The sequence below is a fragment of the Pseudorca crassidens genome, chromosome 3 (genome assembly GCF_039906515.1).
Source record: "Pseudorca crassidens isolate mPseCra1 chromosome 3, mPseCra1.hap1, whole genome shotgun sequence".
Lineage (NCBI taxonomy): Eukaryota > Metazoa > Chordata > Mammalia > Artiodactyla > Delphinidae > Pseudorca > Pseudorca crassidens.
In genome coordinates this window covers 166,352,278-166,368,563 of record NC_090298.1, presented here as the reverse complement: position 1 = coordinate 166,368,563, position 16,286 = coordinate 166,352,278, and the positions used below count along the sequence as shown (strand labels likewise).

Sequence of the window (16,286 nt, the reverse complement as noted above, 5' to 3'; positions counted from 1 at the left end):
TAAAAGTTCTCTCCGAAGCACGTGACTCCTCTCCGCCCGATCAGTCGCCGTGCGGCCATTATGGATACGAGTCGTGTGCAGCCCATCAAGCTTGCCAGGGTGAGGCGGAAGCCCGGGTTTGAGGGCCCGGATGAGGGAGGGAGGAGTAGGGGAACCGGGTGGTCCAGATCTGATCCTAGCTTCTTTACCCCAGGTCACCAAGGTGCTGGGCAGGACCGGTTCGCAGGGACAGTGCACGCAGGTGAGCTGGAGAGACGAGGAGGCGGGGTCTGGGGTCTTGAGTCTCTGATGATGACTTCTGTGCCCTGGTATCTGAGAACCGATACGTACCCTTTTTCGGAAAGCTCGCGGACGGTCCGAGCCTTTGCCGAGGCCTTGCCCCTCATTCCTTGGGCTCTGACATACCTCGTTCTCCTGGCTCAGCCAATCCCAACGACCACTGTGTAGCTCCACGCCCTCACGATTGTGCTCCCGTCCCCGACGGGCCCAGAGCGGCAGTTGTCCCCCACCAGTGGCTTTTTCTGGCGCTCGAGAGCTGTGTTCTCCACGCTTCGGCCCCTCTCCGGCTTCTCTCCCGGCCCAGACCTACTTCCCAGGTTCAGCCCCCTTTTTAAGTGTGTCTAAGCAGGCACGTTCTCTGAATCCAAGTCAGCTGGCTATCCCACGGTGCCAGTTTGTGGCCGACACTGACTTCTTCCCGGTCCCCCACCCCCCGTCAACCCCATAGGTACGCGTAGAATTCATGGACGACACGAGCCGTTCCATCATCCGAAACGTGAAAGGCCCCGTGCGCGAGGGCGACGTGCTCACCCTATTGGAGTCAGAGCGAGAGGCTCGGAGGCTGCGCTGAACTTGGGGCTGGTGAGTGCACAACTGGAGTGGGAAACAGTAGATCTTTGGCTGGTGGTAGGGAGGTTTCGCCAAGCATACGGATGAGGGGCTCTTGCAAGGGCTCTTGGTGGCGGGGTGTGAAGAAAGGGTTTGCTGAGATTGGCAAGACGGGGGAGGGAGTTTGCCACTTGCTGAGAGGGACCTGTCAGCATCTCATACTTGGGTTTGTTTACAGGGTCCTGGATGTCTGGGTCGACTACCTGGCCCACGAGGATGATCTGCTGTTAATAAAGCGTTTATATTCTGTGTAAACTTGGGGTTTTGTCTCAGTTGCCACTAAGCTTATAAAACCCTCCCATGGGACCCCCAGATGGTCTGCACTGACCCACTGCACTCTGGAAGGGGGGTGGAGTTGTTGTCTTCCCCAACAACGCGTTTTCTTTTTGAGGAGGGAGAAGCACGTGTCTGTGTGTATCTCCAAAACAAGACAAGCTGAGTTAGGAATGTTTTATTAAGGAAGAAGTTTGGAGAAGTGAGTGGACCAGAGTGCCTCAGGTCCCACCTCACCCTGCAGAGTTCAAGCTGAGCCCCTCCCTGTGGACCCTGACCCTTGCTGTGCCCCGAGGTTGAGGTGGGCGAGGGAAAGCTCTCCCCCAATCCAGGTCCAGTGTGTCAGGCCAGTCACTGAGGTGGGGGGTCCTCTCCACCATCACTGCAGCCTCCTTCACTAGGCTTGGCCGTGGGGCGGTCAGAGGGCAGCTGGTGAGAGAGGTTGAGGGGGGGGCTGTCAGTCTCCTGTAGGCAGGACACTGGCTTTCAGCCCCCTTAGACTCAGGGCTGCTTAGCCTAGTGGAGGTCTTACCTCTGTCCACTGAGCTTGCCTAAGCAGGAACCCCACCTTTTACAGCAGAGCCAGAGCACCTGGCTTTGAATCCTGCCTCTGTCCCATGTGACCTGGAAGAGTCACTTGGCCTCCCTGGCTCCTTTCCCCCATCTCTACAGGAGAGTGCGGGATGGCTAGGCTCACAGCATGAGTTGGTGTTTTGCTTCGTTTTGTGTTATTTGGCCGCGCCATGAGGCATGCGGGATTTTAGTTCCCTGACCAGGGATTGAACCCGTGCCCCCTGCAGTGGAAGTGTGGAGTCCTAGCCACTGGTCTGCCAGGGAGTTCCCAGGATGATGCTTAATTATGAAAGTGCTGAGAACAGCCTGGCACTTGCCTTTTGAACATAAGCCTCTGCCCCCAAACCAGCCCTTCCTGCCTGCTGCTGGCAAACTCATTGTCTCCAACCCTGAAGCTCTGACTTGCGGGGAGCTTGCACCCCGCTCCCCTGCCCCCTCGACCTAAAGGGCCCCTTATTCCTTTGCTGTGAGCCTGGGGGCAGTAACAGGAGTTCCCTGACATGACATGGTCTGACCTAGGTCTGACAGCTCTATTCTGATCTTAATGGCATGTCCCTTCTGGAGGCCTCAGGTTCATGACCTGTAAAGTGAAGGTGTGTCTAGCCCTTGGGTGTTCTGCAGGTTGAACATCAAATCCCAGCCACAGAGAATTCAGACGCAGGTTCCCCACCCCTGGTACTACTCCAGGGTGCATGAAGAGAAGCCACCTTTCTGGGGCTCACTGGGGATCCTTGAGCTGTGCGGCTGGGAAACTGTCTCTTGGGGCTGGGGCTGCACTCACCGGGGGACCGGGCTGGCCTGAGCTCAGGTGGGCGTGCAGCAGGGCGGCCACCTCATCCTGCTCAGCCTCCAGGGCAATGGCCAGGGCACTGGTGCCCTCCTGAGGGATGATAGGGACAGTCAGGTCCCTGAACCAAGGTGTGACTACCCCACCAGCCCCATGGTGGCTCACGTTGTCCAGGAGGGCGGGGTCACAGCCTGGCTGGGCCAGGAGCAACCGGACAGTGTCCAGGCGCCCATACTCGCTGGCGCACATCAGCGCTGTGGCCCCATCTGCATCCTGCATGTTCACATCTGCCCCACACGCCAGCAGGGCTGCTACCGTGTCCTGGCGGCCGTGGCTGATGGCCAGCATGAGGGCTGTCTGTCCTGTCTGGGGAATGGGAAAGAAGGGGACAGGGCTGGTGTGGGCTCCGGGGGAAAGAGGGGGGTCACAGACATTTGGCTCCAAAAGTGGAAAAGACCCCTGGACTCTGAGCCAGGGAGGAGATATCTACGCACCTGGCTGGCCTTGGCATTAACACTGCCCATGCGGAAGAGTCTCTGGACCACGGCCATGTCCTCCTCTCGCCCCACAGAGGTGAGTGCAGCCAGCATGAGGGCGGAGTAGCCAGCTCGATTCTGGTGGTCAATCTTGCAGACCCCTGGGAGAGAGAAGAGGGGTCAGTCCACCAAGAAGCCGACACCCGCTAGTCCACTCGCCTCCCTCCAAGCCTCAGGTTCATTTGTTCAGTCAGGTTGGTCACTGAGGGTCATGCGTGATTTTCCTGTTCCCTCTGCCTACAAGGCTCTCCCCACAAGATCCACATGGCTTCTCCCTTACCTTCAGGGTTCTGCTCGCATCTCATCTCAGTGAAGAGCTTCCTCACCTTCCTATTTCAAACTGTGTTGGGGGCTTCGTTCTGTCTGCTGCTGTATCCCCCAGTACCTAGAGTAATACCTGCCACCTAGCAGCTGCTCAATGAAAGATAAACGGACGTTTCTATTTTCACAGCTACTACCCACCAAGCCACCACTGTTGCTCCCCCAGAGAAATGCCAGCCGGGCCCCCCGGGTGTCCAAGTCCACTCCAGTTTCCATGCAGCAGCCAGAAAGAGATCAAAAGAAATTTGGCCCCATCACCTATTTGGAGCCCTCCTGTGTCTCCCCACTGCACCTGGAATACAGGCCGTTGTTCACCACCGCCTCCGAGGCTCTGTTATCAACTTCTGTCCCTTCCTCTGGAGTTGGCCTTTCTCCCACAAGCCTATGTTACAGATTGAATTGTGTCCCCCCCCCCCGCCATTGCCCCACCAAAAGATATGTTGAACTCCTAACACCCAGTACCTGTGAATGTGGCCTTAATTGGAAATAAGATCTTTGCCAACCATAATCAAGTTAAGATGAGGTCATTATGGTAGGCCCTAATTCCGTATGACTAGTATCCTCAGAAGAAGCAAAGACAAAGAGCTACGTGATGCAGAAGGCCGAGAAGACAAGCTGCCGTAAGCTGCGGAACGCTGCGGGTTGCTGGCAGCCACCAGAAGCTTGGAGAAAGGCACAGAACAGATTCTCCCTCTGAGCCCTTAAGAAGGAAACAGCCCTGCCAACACCTTGATTTTGGACTTCTGGACTCCTGAACTGCAAGAAAATGAATTTCTCTTTTCAACCACCCACGTTGTGGTACTTTGTGGCACTTTTTTACAGCAGCCCTAGGAAACTTAACAGCCTGGTTACTGCTGCCCATCCTTCCGAACTGAACACAGACATCAGCTCCATTTCCTCTGGGGTCAGTTCTGTTACCATCCTGGCCCTCTTCCTCACAGCACAGCACCTACTTCTGGACCTCATTCCCCAGAATGTTTACTGCTCGTGTACCCCACCATTCTGAAAGCTCCACAAGTCTAGGGACAGTCTGCAGAGATGAATGGGTGGGAGAGGTTTGGGGAAAGGAGTGGATCAGGGTCATGGAGAGGGTGCCCTAGTGAGAGGGGATCTGAGACAACCGGCTGGGGAGTAAAAGGGCTAAGTCAGGATTAAGGGCATTCCCTAGTTGTGTGGCATACTCTCTAGGTGTCCATTCCATCCACAAGCTTCTGTGACCCTGGTGGAGGGTGTTGGGCGCAGAAGGGGGCTCAGAGAAATAACCAAAGTGGGGTCTCTGCAGTTAGCCAGGGGACCCACCTATTTTCCCTCTCCCTTTCCCTTCCCTGAGGCCTTGCTAAGCTAAAGGATCACACTGTTTCTTGATTCCCTCCCCTGGTTTTATTTTGTCATGGCCCTTACCCCTATTGGAAATTATGTTTACTTGATAATTATCGAGTAAAATTGATAATTATCTCCGCTCCCCACACACACACACCCAGAGCCCCTGCTCATGAAAGCTTATTCATTCATTCAACAAACACTTGAGGGTCTACTGTGTGCCCCACTGGGGTCTGCCAGGCAAGTAGGGTGAGGTGAGGGAGGGGTATGGGGATGGGTTTGAAAGGGTACATAAAGGAGTAGTTAATGATAGGCCAGGAGGCAAGGAGACAGAACAGTGAAATGTGGTGGGAGCAATGGATAATGGTCCCACGAGGTTCAAGGACTGTGGGAGTTGGGCAACAGGAGACAGTGAGCTGAGATGTTGGACGGTGAGAGTTCAGGAGAGAATGCTAGGAAGTGAGATTATGGAGGGGGCATAGTTACTGATGACATCAAGGTGTTGTGGTGACCTTACAAGTGTAAGGCTGATGTCAGAGTGAAGGGAGAGGAGTAGGTCAAGGAACTGAGAAGGGACTTCCCTGGCGATCCAGGGGTTAAAACTCCACGCTTCCACTGCAGGGGGTGCAGGTTCGATCCCTGGTCGGGGAACTAAGATCCCACATGCCTTGTGGCATAGCCAGAAAAAAAAAAAGGAACTGAGAAGCCAGGAAGTGGGAGGGATCATCCATCAGGAAACTGATATTGGTGAGGATTAGGCTGGAGAGGAGGAGAACCAGCCAGGAGCTAAGATTCAAGAAATGAAGAGTGATGAGGTGAGAGGGAGAAGTCAGAAGGGGCGGAGGGAGTAGTGGTCTGATCAATTAGAGGCTCCAAGATGGGACTAAAGGAGGAAGGGGAAACGGTCTGGAAGTGGAGATAAAGAACAAGGAGGACACAGCCATGTCCAGGCCCTTCATTCCAGGGAGATGAGAGGAAACAGCCCCCGTGTGAAGGGTGCACTGTGGGCTCTGGGTCCTGGGGGAGGGGAGGGCCAGAGGGGCTGACTCATGTGAGAACCAGAAGGCCCACGGCAAGGTCTGGAAAGTTGGAGCTGAAGGGGGGGGTTTCAAATGCAGGAAATAAGAGGATCCAAGGAGCCTCGGGCCTTGCAACCAAGATGACTGCCTTGCCACCCTCCACAACCCCAGTCCTCAGCCCCCTTTAAGACAGGAGCTGCCCAGGAAATACCTTTTTTTTTGGCCGCGACGCGCAGCATGTGGGATCTTAGTTCCCTGACCAGGGATCGAACCCGCACCCCTGCATTGGAAGTGTGGAGTCTTAACCACTGGACCGCCGGGGAAGTCCCAGAAAATACCTTTTGAATTCATGCATTGTCCCTTCCTCCCAAGCCCCAGCTCCTTGTCCAGCCCAGAGTAGCTGTGCCCTTCCCCCCGGTCACCAAGACCTGCAGAAATGGGATGGATCTGTGTATTTAGGGGGTGGCATGCAGGATGGGACAGCAGGACCTGCCTCAGCCTGCAGTGAGAAGGAGAGGCAGGGCAGGCCCCAGAGGATACTGGACCTGAAGGAGGACACCCAGGAGAGCTCTTGGTGGGCAATCAGTTTGTCTACTGTCCACTGTCCCCTCTGCTGTGAGTCCCATGGGGGTGGCCCAGCCCCATCCTGGCACTGCACTGGTGCCTGGAAGGCTCTCAATATATGTCTGTGGACTGAGCAACACCTGGATGTGTGTATCTCTGCTCCAGAGGGGGAAACGTTGAGACAGATGATAGAAATGTGTGTGAGATGGGGCCAACGCAGGACCTGGTGGTGGAGGACTGCAGGCCCAGTGTCCCAGCCCGGGAGGCAGTCACAGCCCTGACCAGTCAGTACCTCCCCTGGAGGCTGAAGAGGCAGTGGATGGATACTGGGGCTCAGGAACAAGGTGAACGCCAAGGCTGGAGATTCAGGGACAGAAGGCATGGGGACCATTGACTGACCTGCGTGCCTGGTGCCATTCTACGTGTGTGTTATCACAATTGCCCAGGGAGGGAGGCGCTGCATCCCCCGTTTCACAAAGGAGGAAGCTAAAGCTGGTGAAATGAAGTAATTTCTCTACATTTAGGTCTACCCAATCCCAAAGCCCAGAATACCCTCCTCCTGCAAAGTGAGAGGCAGGTCAGGGCAGAGCTCACAGCTCAGAGAGGTCAATCTATCCACAACGGGTCATGTAACCTCCAGAGAAGGGCCAGTGGTGCCCTCTGCCTGGCCAGCCCTTCTCTGCATCCTTCTCCAGGTCCTCCCAGCCAGGACCTGCCCAGATTCTCCCTTCCCTGGCTCCCTATTCCCTGGTGCCCTCCCCCCCCTCCTCAATGCTGACCTGTATCCAGCAGCAAGCTCGCGATGGCCAGGTTCCCATGGGACACGCTGTAGTGCAGGGCTGTGTTCCCGTTGCCATCTGTCAGGTTCACCACGTGTTCCAGCAGCTCACGTCCCAGGCGCACCACCGCGCCCAGCACCCCGGCCACGGGCTCCGCTTGAGAGCGCCGCTGGCTCGACACTCGAAACCACTCCTGGGCCACCAGGCGCGCCGCGCCCTGCCAGGACGGGGGAAAGACTTCGGCGAGGGTCCAGGAAGGGGTGGCAGGGAGGGTGTGGGGGAGAGACTGGGAACCCAGGCAGGGGAGGATGGTCACTCCTAGGGCCACACCCCTTTCGAGGAGGGAGTGCAGTTAGTGTGGGTATCCGGCTCGAGGGGGCAGGGATGCTCCCCTTCTGAGGAAGAGCCTGGGGAAGAAGCTGAAGTGGCGGAAGGCGGTGAGCGCTTGTCTTTGGGGAGTCCGGGAGTGGGGCTGGGGCTTGGGGCGGACCCCTTTTGGGAAATCAGGGAAAGATCAGCCCTGTCCTGGGGCGAAGAGCCCTTTGGAGAGCTTGGGATCCGTGCAGGGCCCTGGCGCGAGGTGACGGAACTTGGGACCTTCCTAACTCTAAAGACCCCGATGCTCTTCCCTAGGTAGGCGTCAGAGGAGGTCCCTGGCGGGCCTATGACTCCTGCGAAGGCCTCTCCCCGCACTCACACTGTCGCGGGCGACTCCGCGGGGCCGGCTCAGCTGCCGTTGCAGCGCTGCGCACGCCTCCCTCAAACGCGGGCTCAGCTCGCACCTACTGCCGAGGAGACGCAGACAGGGAGAGGCTAAGGAGGGGTTGGGATGGGGAGTGGGGAGACGGGAAAGAAAGCAGCCGTTCCTATTACGTGTCCGCGGCGCTGCTCACCTCCCCTGCGCGGCCGGCTGAGGCTCTGGCTCTGCCTCCGGCTCGGGGTCCCGGGCCTCCCCGCCGCTGGGAGGGCCATGAGTCCCGGAGTCGGATCCCCCGCCGCTGTCGTCTCCTGAGCCCGACGAACTGCTCCTCGGGAGCTCGGCAGCGCCGTCCTCGCTGTCGCTGTCGCCCTCGCTGGATGAGCTCTCGTACCTGGGGGCAGGGTGAGAGGCATCTGCTGAGCCTCCCCTGGGGGCTCATGCTGGAGTCCTGCGAGGTGGGAGTGGCTGTTCCCATCTTACAGATGAGGACACTGAGGCTTGCCAAGACCACGCCGCGAGCGAGGGGCAGAGCTGGGATTCAAACCCCATTCCAGTCCCAGAAGATGCTGCCATGGGGAGAGGGAAAGTGCTCACTCTCCGTTGAGGACCCCAACAAACTGCAGGCTCTTGGGTCCGGGGCTGGGTTGGGCGCCAGGTGTACCGTCTCTCCTCTTCATAATGGATTTGAGAGTGCCTGGCGGAGATCAGATGAAGACAGTGAGTTAGAATTCGGTGGCCAGCAAACCAGGGCTCAGCGAGGGACGGGGACGGGACTCACCCGCGGGTGCCACTGCCCTGTCCCCATCCGTGGGTCCGGGCAGGTTCTCCTGCGTCGGGGCAGGGGCCTCCACAGCGGGCTCGGTCTGCGTGGCCCTCTCGGCACAACCCCACGGGGTCTGGGTGGCAGCCTCGCACGGCTGGGGCTGGGCCGCCACCGCTGCCTGTGCCTCCTCGGCCTCGGCAGCCTCGCGGGCCTCCTCCAGCTCGCACAGGCGACCCCGCAGGAGCTCGCTCACCCCGCGCTGATGCTCCAGGCTGGCGCGAAGCAGCTCCAGCTCGCGCTCGGCGGCCGCGGGCAGCCCCAGCAGAGACTCCGTCACCCACACTTCCGCCTCGAGGGTCTCGGGAGCTGCCCCCACGCCGGCCTCCTGGGTCTCCGGCAACGCCTGGGCTCCCGCCTCTTGAGTCTCCGGCACGGTCTGGGTGCCTGTATCCCGCGTCTGGGGCGCCCCATCGAGGACCTGCAGCGCACCCTCACTGAGGCTAGAAGCCGACCCGTCGGGGCCATCAGCCCCGGGGCTGGCCCTGGCGCGAACGCCGCGCTCAGAGGTGGCCAGGCGCTCGGTGAGCCGCCGCAGCTGAGCGAGCTTGTCCGGGCGCGCCTCGGCCTCCCCGTCGGGCTCGGGCTGCCGGCGCCCGGCAAGCAACCGCGCCTTCTCGGCGCGCAACGCGCGCACCTGCCCCTGCAGCTCGGGCAGCGCGCGCGCCTGCTCCTCGAGCTCGCGCAGGCGCCTCAGCGCCGCTGCCATCTGCTCACGCACCAGCTGCAGTTGCGCGGGGCCGGGCGAGGCCAGGGCCGGGTTGGGGGCGGGACTGCTGTGGCCGGACCCGCGCGGGCTGCGCGGGATCGTGCGGCCGGGGCTGGGCACGCACTCGTGCGCCTGCGCTAGCTCCAACCGCCGGCTGGTCTCCAGGAGCGTGTGCTCGACGCGCGGATTGCGCACGGGTGCGCGCGGCGATAGCGGCAGCAGCATGAGCCCCGACGGTGCGCCCGGGGAAAGAGCGCCCGGTGCTCCGCCATCGTCACTGGCCAGGGACTCGCAGGATGTCCAGGCGCCTGGGCTGCGCGCGCCTGCGAGGCCGGCCCGTGGCGCGCGGGGGCGGCGCGCAGGCTGGGGGCCCGGGGCGCGGCGGGCGGCGGGGCCGCGCTCCAGCTCCTCCACGTACTTGAGGAAGTCCAGGTCCAGGTGGAAGCCATAGGGCGTCTCCACCGAGTAGGGCGAACTCGGGCTGCGAGCTCCCCCAGTCACGCTGGGGCACAGGCGAGGGCCGCCCAGGTCTGTGGGCATGACAGGGGCGTGGAGGGGCGTTAAGCCGGAGAGACCCGGAGAACGCGTCCCCACTGCCCCACGACACGCCTGCACGACTCCACCTGCACCAAACCCTGCACACCTGGATTGCACACCCAAGGCTTAAACGCCTCTCTGCTCCCAAAAAGTCGAGGGTTCACGCGTTAATTGAGCACCTACTATGTACCACTTTTCTAGGTGTTGCGGACATAGCAGTGAACAAGACAAGCATCCCTGCCCTCTTATAGGAGACTGATAAACACAATCGTTCCAAATGGTGCTTAGGGCAATAATAATAATTCCAAGATGAAACAGAGAATAACTGACAGACGTGGGCTCTGGCTGTCAGGGCAGATTTCCTGAGGAGGGGACTTACAAGCTGAGCCCTGAATGAGGGAGAGGAAGCAGCTGAGACAGGAGGTTCCTAAAAGAAAACAGCCCATGCAGAGGCCCTGGGGTGGAATGACCAGGGTGGGCCTGAGTAAGAGCCGGTGGAGGTGAGGATGTGCAGAGCAGAGTGAAGGAAGGGAGGGGGTAGAGGAGTAGAAGAGGTGGGCTCGGACCAGATTGTGGGGAACCTTCTGGGCCACCGTGAGGAGATGGAGTTTTATTCCACCTGTGACAGGGCACCAGAGGCAGATTTTAAGCCATGATATTATCCACCTTTATAAAGGGCCCTCTGGCCACTCTGCAAAGGAGGGAGCTGCAGGGCTGTGTCTGCATCTGGGTGCCAAGTGTGGATCTGTACACATGTAAAGCCCATTTTGCACACTTACCAGGCAGGTTCTGATTCAGGGCAAACTTGGCCATGTTTCCTGGAGTAGCCCCCAGAGGGGGTGAGAGTGGGGCTGGGCCCTGTCCCTCTGGCTGTGCCTCTGGGGTCAGTCCGGACTCTGAGTGAGTAAACAGACCCAATAGGTCCTCTCCACCACCACCCCAACACCCCCACACACAGGCCCTCTCCTCCCTCCTCCCTCAAGTGGCCTTGAAAGTTTGGAATGGGGACTTCCCTGGTGGCGCAGTGGTTAAGAATCCGCCTGCCAATGCAGAGGACACAGGTTCAAGCACTGGTCCAGGAAGATCCCACATGCCGCGAAGCAATTAAGCCCGTGCACCACAGCTACTGAGCCTGTGCTCTAGACCCCATGAGCCACAACTACTGAGCCCTTGTGCCACAACTACTGAAGCCTGTGAGCCTAGAGCCCGTGCTCTGAAACAAGAGAAGCCACCGCAATGAGAAGCCCGCACACCGCAATGAAGAGTAGCCCCCGCTCACCGCAACTAGAGAGAGCTCGCGTGCAGCAATGAAGACCCAACGCAGCCAAAGATAAATAAATTAAATAAATAAATTTATATATAAAAAAAAGAAAGTTTGGAATGAATGACTGTGGGGACCCTCACATGCCAGGCCTCAGCCTGCTGGGCAGGAGGAGGCAGGAAGGGCATCAAAAGGAGAAGAGAGGGGAACTCCCTGGTGGTCCAGTGGTTAGGAATCCGTGCTTCCATGGCAAGGGCAAGGGTTCGATCCCTGGTTGGGGAACTAGGATCCTGCATGCCACATGGCGTGGAAAAAAAAAAAAAGAAAAAGAGGATGATGATCAAGAGAACGAGAGCAGCCGGGGCGGGGGCAGGGTGAGGTGCATTCCAGACCTGCTGAGTTTTCTTCGGTCCCTGGGGAAAATTAGAAATTGAGGGCTTCCCTGGTGGCGCAGTGGTTGAGAGTCCGCCTGCCGATGCAGGGGACGCGGGTTCGTGCCCCGGTCCGGGAAGATCCCACATGCCGTGGAGCGGCTGGGCCCGTGAGCCATGGCCTCTGAGCCTGCACGTCTGGAGCCTGTGCTCCGCAGCGGGAGAGGCCACAACAGTGAGAGGCCCGCGTACCAAAAAAAAAAAAGAAAAAGAAATTGATGCTCAAAGGGGTGGAGTGTGAACATGCAGAAGAGGAAGGCGAAGGTTGGAAGCCCTTCGAGGGCTCATGTACATCTGAATTTATACCAGGGTCACTTGTGAGATCCTTTAGGAATGATGGAGAGCTGTGGGCCAGATGCACAAAGGATGCAAATCAATGGATACCAGTCTTCCTGGGATGTCTCTACTGGAGCGCCACAGGGCTCTGCCCTTGGCTTGTAAGGGATTGTAGTGGAACCACAAGCACTCAGGTTGTCAGCGCTGTGGCTAGGGAATTCCCTGGTCGTCCAGTGGTTGGGATTCGGTGCTTTCACCGCTGAGGGCCCGGGTACAATCCCTGGTCAGGGAACTAAGATCCCACAAGCCGTGCCAGGTGTTGAGGCCAAAAACAAGAAAAACAAACAAACAAACAAAAAACTCGGAGCTGTGGCTACGCTTAGGGCTAAAGGGATACAGACACTTCAGGTGATGTGATGGAGGCTCTAAGAAACTGGGGCGATTGGGCCACATCTAATAATGTGATATTTAACAAGGACAAATATTGAGTCCAGAAATTTGATTCAGAGAGTATAGGGCAGGAAAGATGGGGCTTTGAAGAGCTCACGTGAAAAACCCTGAGGGAAGGGAAAGCAGTTTCTGTCGAGTGCCTACTCTATGCCTGGCCTGACTAAATGTAACCCCCCCACACAAGTATAATCCTGCAAGGTAGGATGTTTCCCCCTTTTCCAGATGGGGGAAATGAAGGCATAAAGCAGTTAAGTCAATTGCCTATGGGAAATGCCCTCAGGCTGGGCTTTCATCTTCCGCGGGGACCTCTTGTCTGCCCAGCCCTCCACCAGCAGGTGCCTGCCAGACCCCATCTGTACTCTTCCTGACCTACTGCCCATCTGTGCTAACCACCTGGCAACCTTCCCAGTCACCCCTTCTGGTCTCTTGCACTCCGGATGACCACCTGCGTGCCTAATACCCACCAGCAACTGAGCACCCATTGGTCTACCGGACTCATTCTTCTCCACAGCTGGGGGAACCCTCCCACTCACCACTCTGTCCAGCCTGGGTCCCTGACACCTCCCCTAACCCACCCCAAGGAGGGAGAGTGACGGGGAACTTCCAGTCCTGAAGCAGCTGTTTCCCGTCCCCTCACACTGGCTGTAAGGGGCCGGCCAGCAGGGCAACACGGAGGACAGCCAGTGCCTCTCAGGACTTGTTTTCAGGAAACTGCCAGGGAAGAGCTGGGTCATGGAAAAAACCTGGGCTGGGGCTTAGGGGTCTGGGCTTGCCTCACACACAGCTGGCCGTGTGACTCCGTGGGGTCAGCCGCCCCCACTCCGGGGACCTGGTTACACCCAAATCTGAGACCCTGGGAATTCAAAAAAAACAGCTGTGAGTCATTCCTAAGACCCAAACCAGCTGGAGCCGCCAGACCCAGAGACTGACCTGAAAAATGGGTGGATGCCCCAAGAATGGTAAATAAAAATATGCCAATGACTTTTGCCATTTACTATGGGCTAGCCTCTATTCTAAGCAATTTATGGGTAACTTAAAAAAAAATCCTAGGTAAACCCTTTGAGGTAGGTTATTCTTTCCCCCTATTGTGCAGATGGAGAAACTGAGACACAGGGATTAAGTGACCCAGCCAAAGTCGGACATGGGCAGAAGCAGGATTTGAACCCTGCAGCTTTGCCAGTGTTTCTGCATTGACCCCTCCACTTGACGGCTTTCTATAAACAGCCCTCCTGCCTGTCCCCTGCGTGTGTCCCCGATGGGAAGAGCAGGCCCAAACCGTGGCGGCTCCAGGGGCTGCAGCCTCACCGGAGTGGAGGCGTGCAACTGCCCTCCCCTCTCCTCCGCTCCCTGCCCGAGCTGGCAAGCTTAGATCCGGATCCTCTGCCTGAGACCCCTTTATTAGGCCGTCAGAGCCGACGCCACACGCCCCCACTCCCGCCCCAGGGACTATTTTGGGACTCAGAGCTGTGCTCACAAAACCTGAGGGGTGGGATACGAGGCGGGCAGTGCAGATCCCGGTCTTGGGAAGGGGGCGTCTTCCCGGACTGAGGCTCTGGGTGGTGGCACCCCGTAACTTTGGGACGGGACTCTCAGACCCCTGAAGTGGAAGTGGAGGCTGATGATGGGGGGAGGGGGAGGTCCTGAGGTCAGCACCCCCCACCTCCCTGTCCCCTCAGGACGGCCTCACGGAGACAGAGCAGTTTCCTACAGGAAACGCCGCCGGGCGGTTCCATCCGTTGTCCATTGTCTGCCCGCCCGGGGGCCATCCGTCCCTCCCCCCAACACCGTTTCCGAATCACCCCCCATCACACACACACACACACACACACACTCAGGTCCAGCGCGAGGGAATGGACCCGGGTCCCCAAGCTGTCCAGGAGCGACTCTGTGAAAGCATCCCGAAGTCGGTTGCGGCGCCAGGGGGCGAACAAAGCCCCCCACTTCGCTCCTGAAGGGCGGGAAGTAGGAGACCGCAAGAATCCAGAGCCCCCCATCTCTGCTCGCCGCCCACCCGGGACTCCCAGTGTGGGAGGGGTCCCAGCCAGAGGACACAGCGCCCGCCCCGTCGCAGCGCGCTGAGCCCGCAAAGGGGCTAGAAGCGCAGCGCCCCGTCCCGCTGCGTACCCTGATCCCCCCAGGACCCCATCGGTGCCCCGAAAGCTGGCGCTTTACCTGAAGCCGCAGCCGCAGCCGCGCCCGCACCCGAGCCCGCCCCCTCGAAGCTCGGGGACCGGTTATCAAGGCCTTGACCCTAACTGACGGCCACGTCAGCCAACCAGCGTTCCATGCTCTCCGAAACTGTCCAATGGTGAGGCGAGGTGGACCGCACTGTCCCGGCGCTGAGAGTGTGGGGAGTGGCTTGGGGTGGGGCCTGGAGTGACTGCCCTTGAGGGCGTTCGGGTCCGTAGTGGGGAGAGCAGAGGCCGAGTGGTGCCCAGCTCAGGGCTAAAGGGCTTCGATATGATCCACAGGGGACAGGGAGCCTCGGGAACACTCTAAGCATGACAGTTACCCGGTGGGATTTGTGTATTTGGAAGATACCTTGGGTGGAAGCTGACGCTCCTGTCCCAGTGTCTGGGTGAGGGACCTGGACCCTGGATCTTTCCCACCGCAGCGCCTTTGCGCATGCTGCTCAATCTTCCTGAACTGTTCTTCCCTGCACCTGTTCACTTGGCCACCTTCTCCTACCTTTGGGGGCTCAACCTGTGTGTTCCAGTCCCCTAAAGGCCTAACGTGGACCTTCTCCAGCCACTATCTTTCCAGTCACTCTGTTTTATGAATCTAATAGCTATATACTTTCAATATCTGAAAACAATCTATTATTTATTTGTTTCTTTGTTTGCCATCTGTCTCCCCATAAGGACAGGGAACTGATTGATTTTGGACACTGTTTCATCCAGTGCCCCAAGCACACAGTAGGTACTTAATAAATGTTTGTTGAAGAAACAGACTCACAGACATAGAGAGCAGACTTAGTGGTTGCCAAGGGGGAGGAGGGGTGGGGGAGGGAAGGATTGGGAGTTTGGGATTAGCAGGTGCAAACTATTATATATAGAATGGGTAAACAACAAGGTTGTACTATATAGCACAGGGAACTATTTCAATATCCTGTGATAAACCATAATGGAAAAGAATATGAAAAAGAATATATATATATATATGAATCACTTTGCCGTGCAGCAGAAATTAACACAACATTGTAAATCAACTATACCTCAATAAATTTTTTAAAAAATAAATTTAGTTATTTATTTTTGGCTGTGTTGGCTCTTTGTTGCTGTACGCGAGCTTTCTCTAGTTGCGGCAAGTGGGGGCTATTCTTCATTGCAGTGCACCGGCTTCTCATTGCGGTGGCTTCTCTTGTTGCGGAGCACGGGCTCTAGGCGTGCGGGCTTTAGTAGTTGCGGCACGCGGGCTCTAGAGCGCAGGCTCAGTAGTTGTGGCGCACAGGCTTTGTTGCTCCATGGCATGTGGGATCTTCCGGGACCAGGGCTCGAACCCGTGTCCCCTGCATTGGCAGGCGGATTCTTAACCACCAGGGAAGTCCTACCTCAATAAAATTTTTAAAAAATGTTTGTTTAAAGAATGATTTGAAATTACATTGAACTCTTTAACCCATTTGGAAAATATTATGATCGAAAGTGAATCTACAGATTTTTCCCCTATTAATTTAGCATTTATTGAGCACCTACGGTGTTCCAGGCACTGTGCAGGTCCTTGAGGGGAACATAATCCCTGCCATCCTGGGCCTCAAAGCTGAGAGGAGGAGACAGATTTTCAAGCTATGGTTTATGGTCAGGGGGTAACAGGGATGGGAGCTGGAGTCTATGGGAAGAGAAAAGAGGACACATCATTGTCGTAGAAGATCTGGGGAGACAGCCTGTAGGGATGACACTTAAGGAAATGTACTCCAGACAGGAGAAAATGCACATGCAAAGGAAGATATGGTGAACTTTGACTAAGTCAAGATGTTGGTGGGAGGGGAGCTGGAGGGACAGGCAGAAGGGTGTGTCTGAAGCAACTCAGACTTTATCTGATAAAA

The 16,286-nt window shown here is 57.5% G+C and overlaps 3 protein-coding genes across 19 annotated transcripts in view; 2 read left to right on the top strand and 1 right to left on the bottom strand.

Annotated features, from left to right (window-relative positions):
- The window catches only part of HNRNPM (heterogeneous nuclear ribonucleoprotein M), a 186,808-nt gene that overhangs the window by 42,143 nt on the left and 128,379 nt on the right, over positions 1-16,286 (top strand). The window lies entirely within an intron of this gene.
- On the top strand, positions 19-1,143 carry RPS28 (ribosomal protein S28). The gene is made up of 4 exons (XM_067733894.1): positions 19-99; positions 194-241; positions 728-861; positions 1,067-1,143. Exons 1-3 carry the CDS (start codon positions 61-63, stop codon positions 848-850), a joined length of 210 nt encoding a protein of 69 aa, XP_067589995.1. The 5' UTR covers positions 19-60; the 3' UTR covers positions 851-861; positions 1,067-1,143.
- KANK3 (KN motif and ankyrin repeat domains 3) overlaps positions 1,325-16,286 on the bottom strand; it is a 41,329-nt gene continuing 26,367 nt past the window's right edge. The window contains exons 1-12 of one of the 6 annotated variants that reach the window (XM_067733884.1): positions 14,417-14,455; positions 11,231-11,377; positions 10,606-10,722; positions 8,539-9,819; positions 8,355-8,454; positions 7,954-8,151; positions 7,758-7,845; positions 7,061-7,277; positions 3,016-3,158; positions 2,687-2,887; positions 2,516-2,614; positions 1,325-1,590 (exon numbers count right to left, since the gene is read on the bottom strand). In XM_067733884.1, the coding sequence (XP_067589985.1) occupies positions 1,513-1,590; positions 2,516-2,614; positions 2,687-2,887; positions 3,016-3,158; positions 7,061-7,277; positions 7,758-7,845; positions 7,954-8,151; positions 8,355-8,454; positions 8,539-9,819; positions 10,606-10,639 (2,439 nt within the window). In that variant the 5' untranslated portion in view covers positions 10,640-10,722; positions 11,231-11,377; positions 14,417-14,455 and the 3' untranslated portion in view covers positions 1,325-1,512. Of the gene's footprint in view, positions 1,591-2,515; positions 2,615-2,686; positions 2,888-3,015; positions 3,159-7,060; positions 7,846-7,953; positions 8,152-8,354; positions 8,455-8,538; positions 9,820-10,605; positions 10,723-11,230; positions 14,339-14,416; positions 14,556-16,286 lie in introns of those variants that run through there. The other 5 variants (XM_067733886.1, XM_067733885.1, XM_067733883.1 and 2 more) reach the window with 5 other exon arrangements.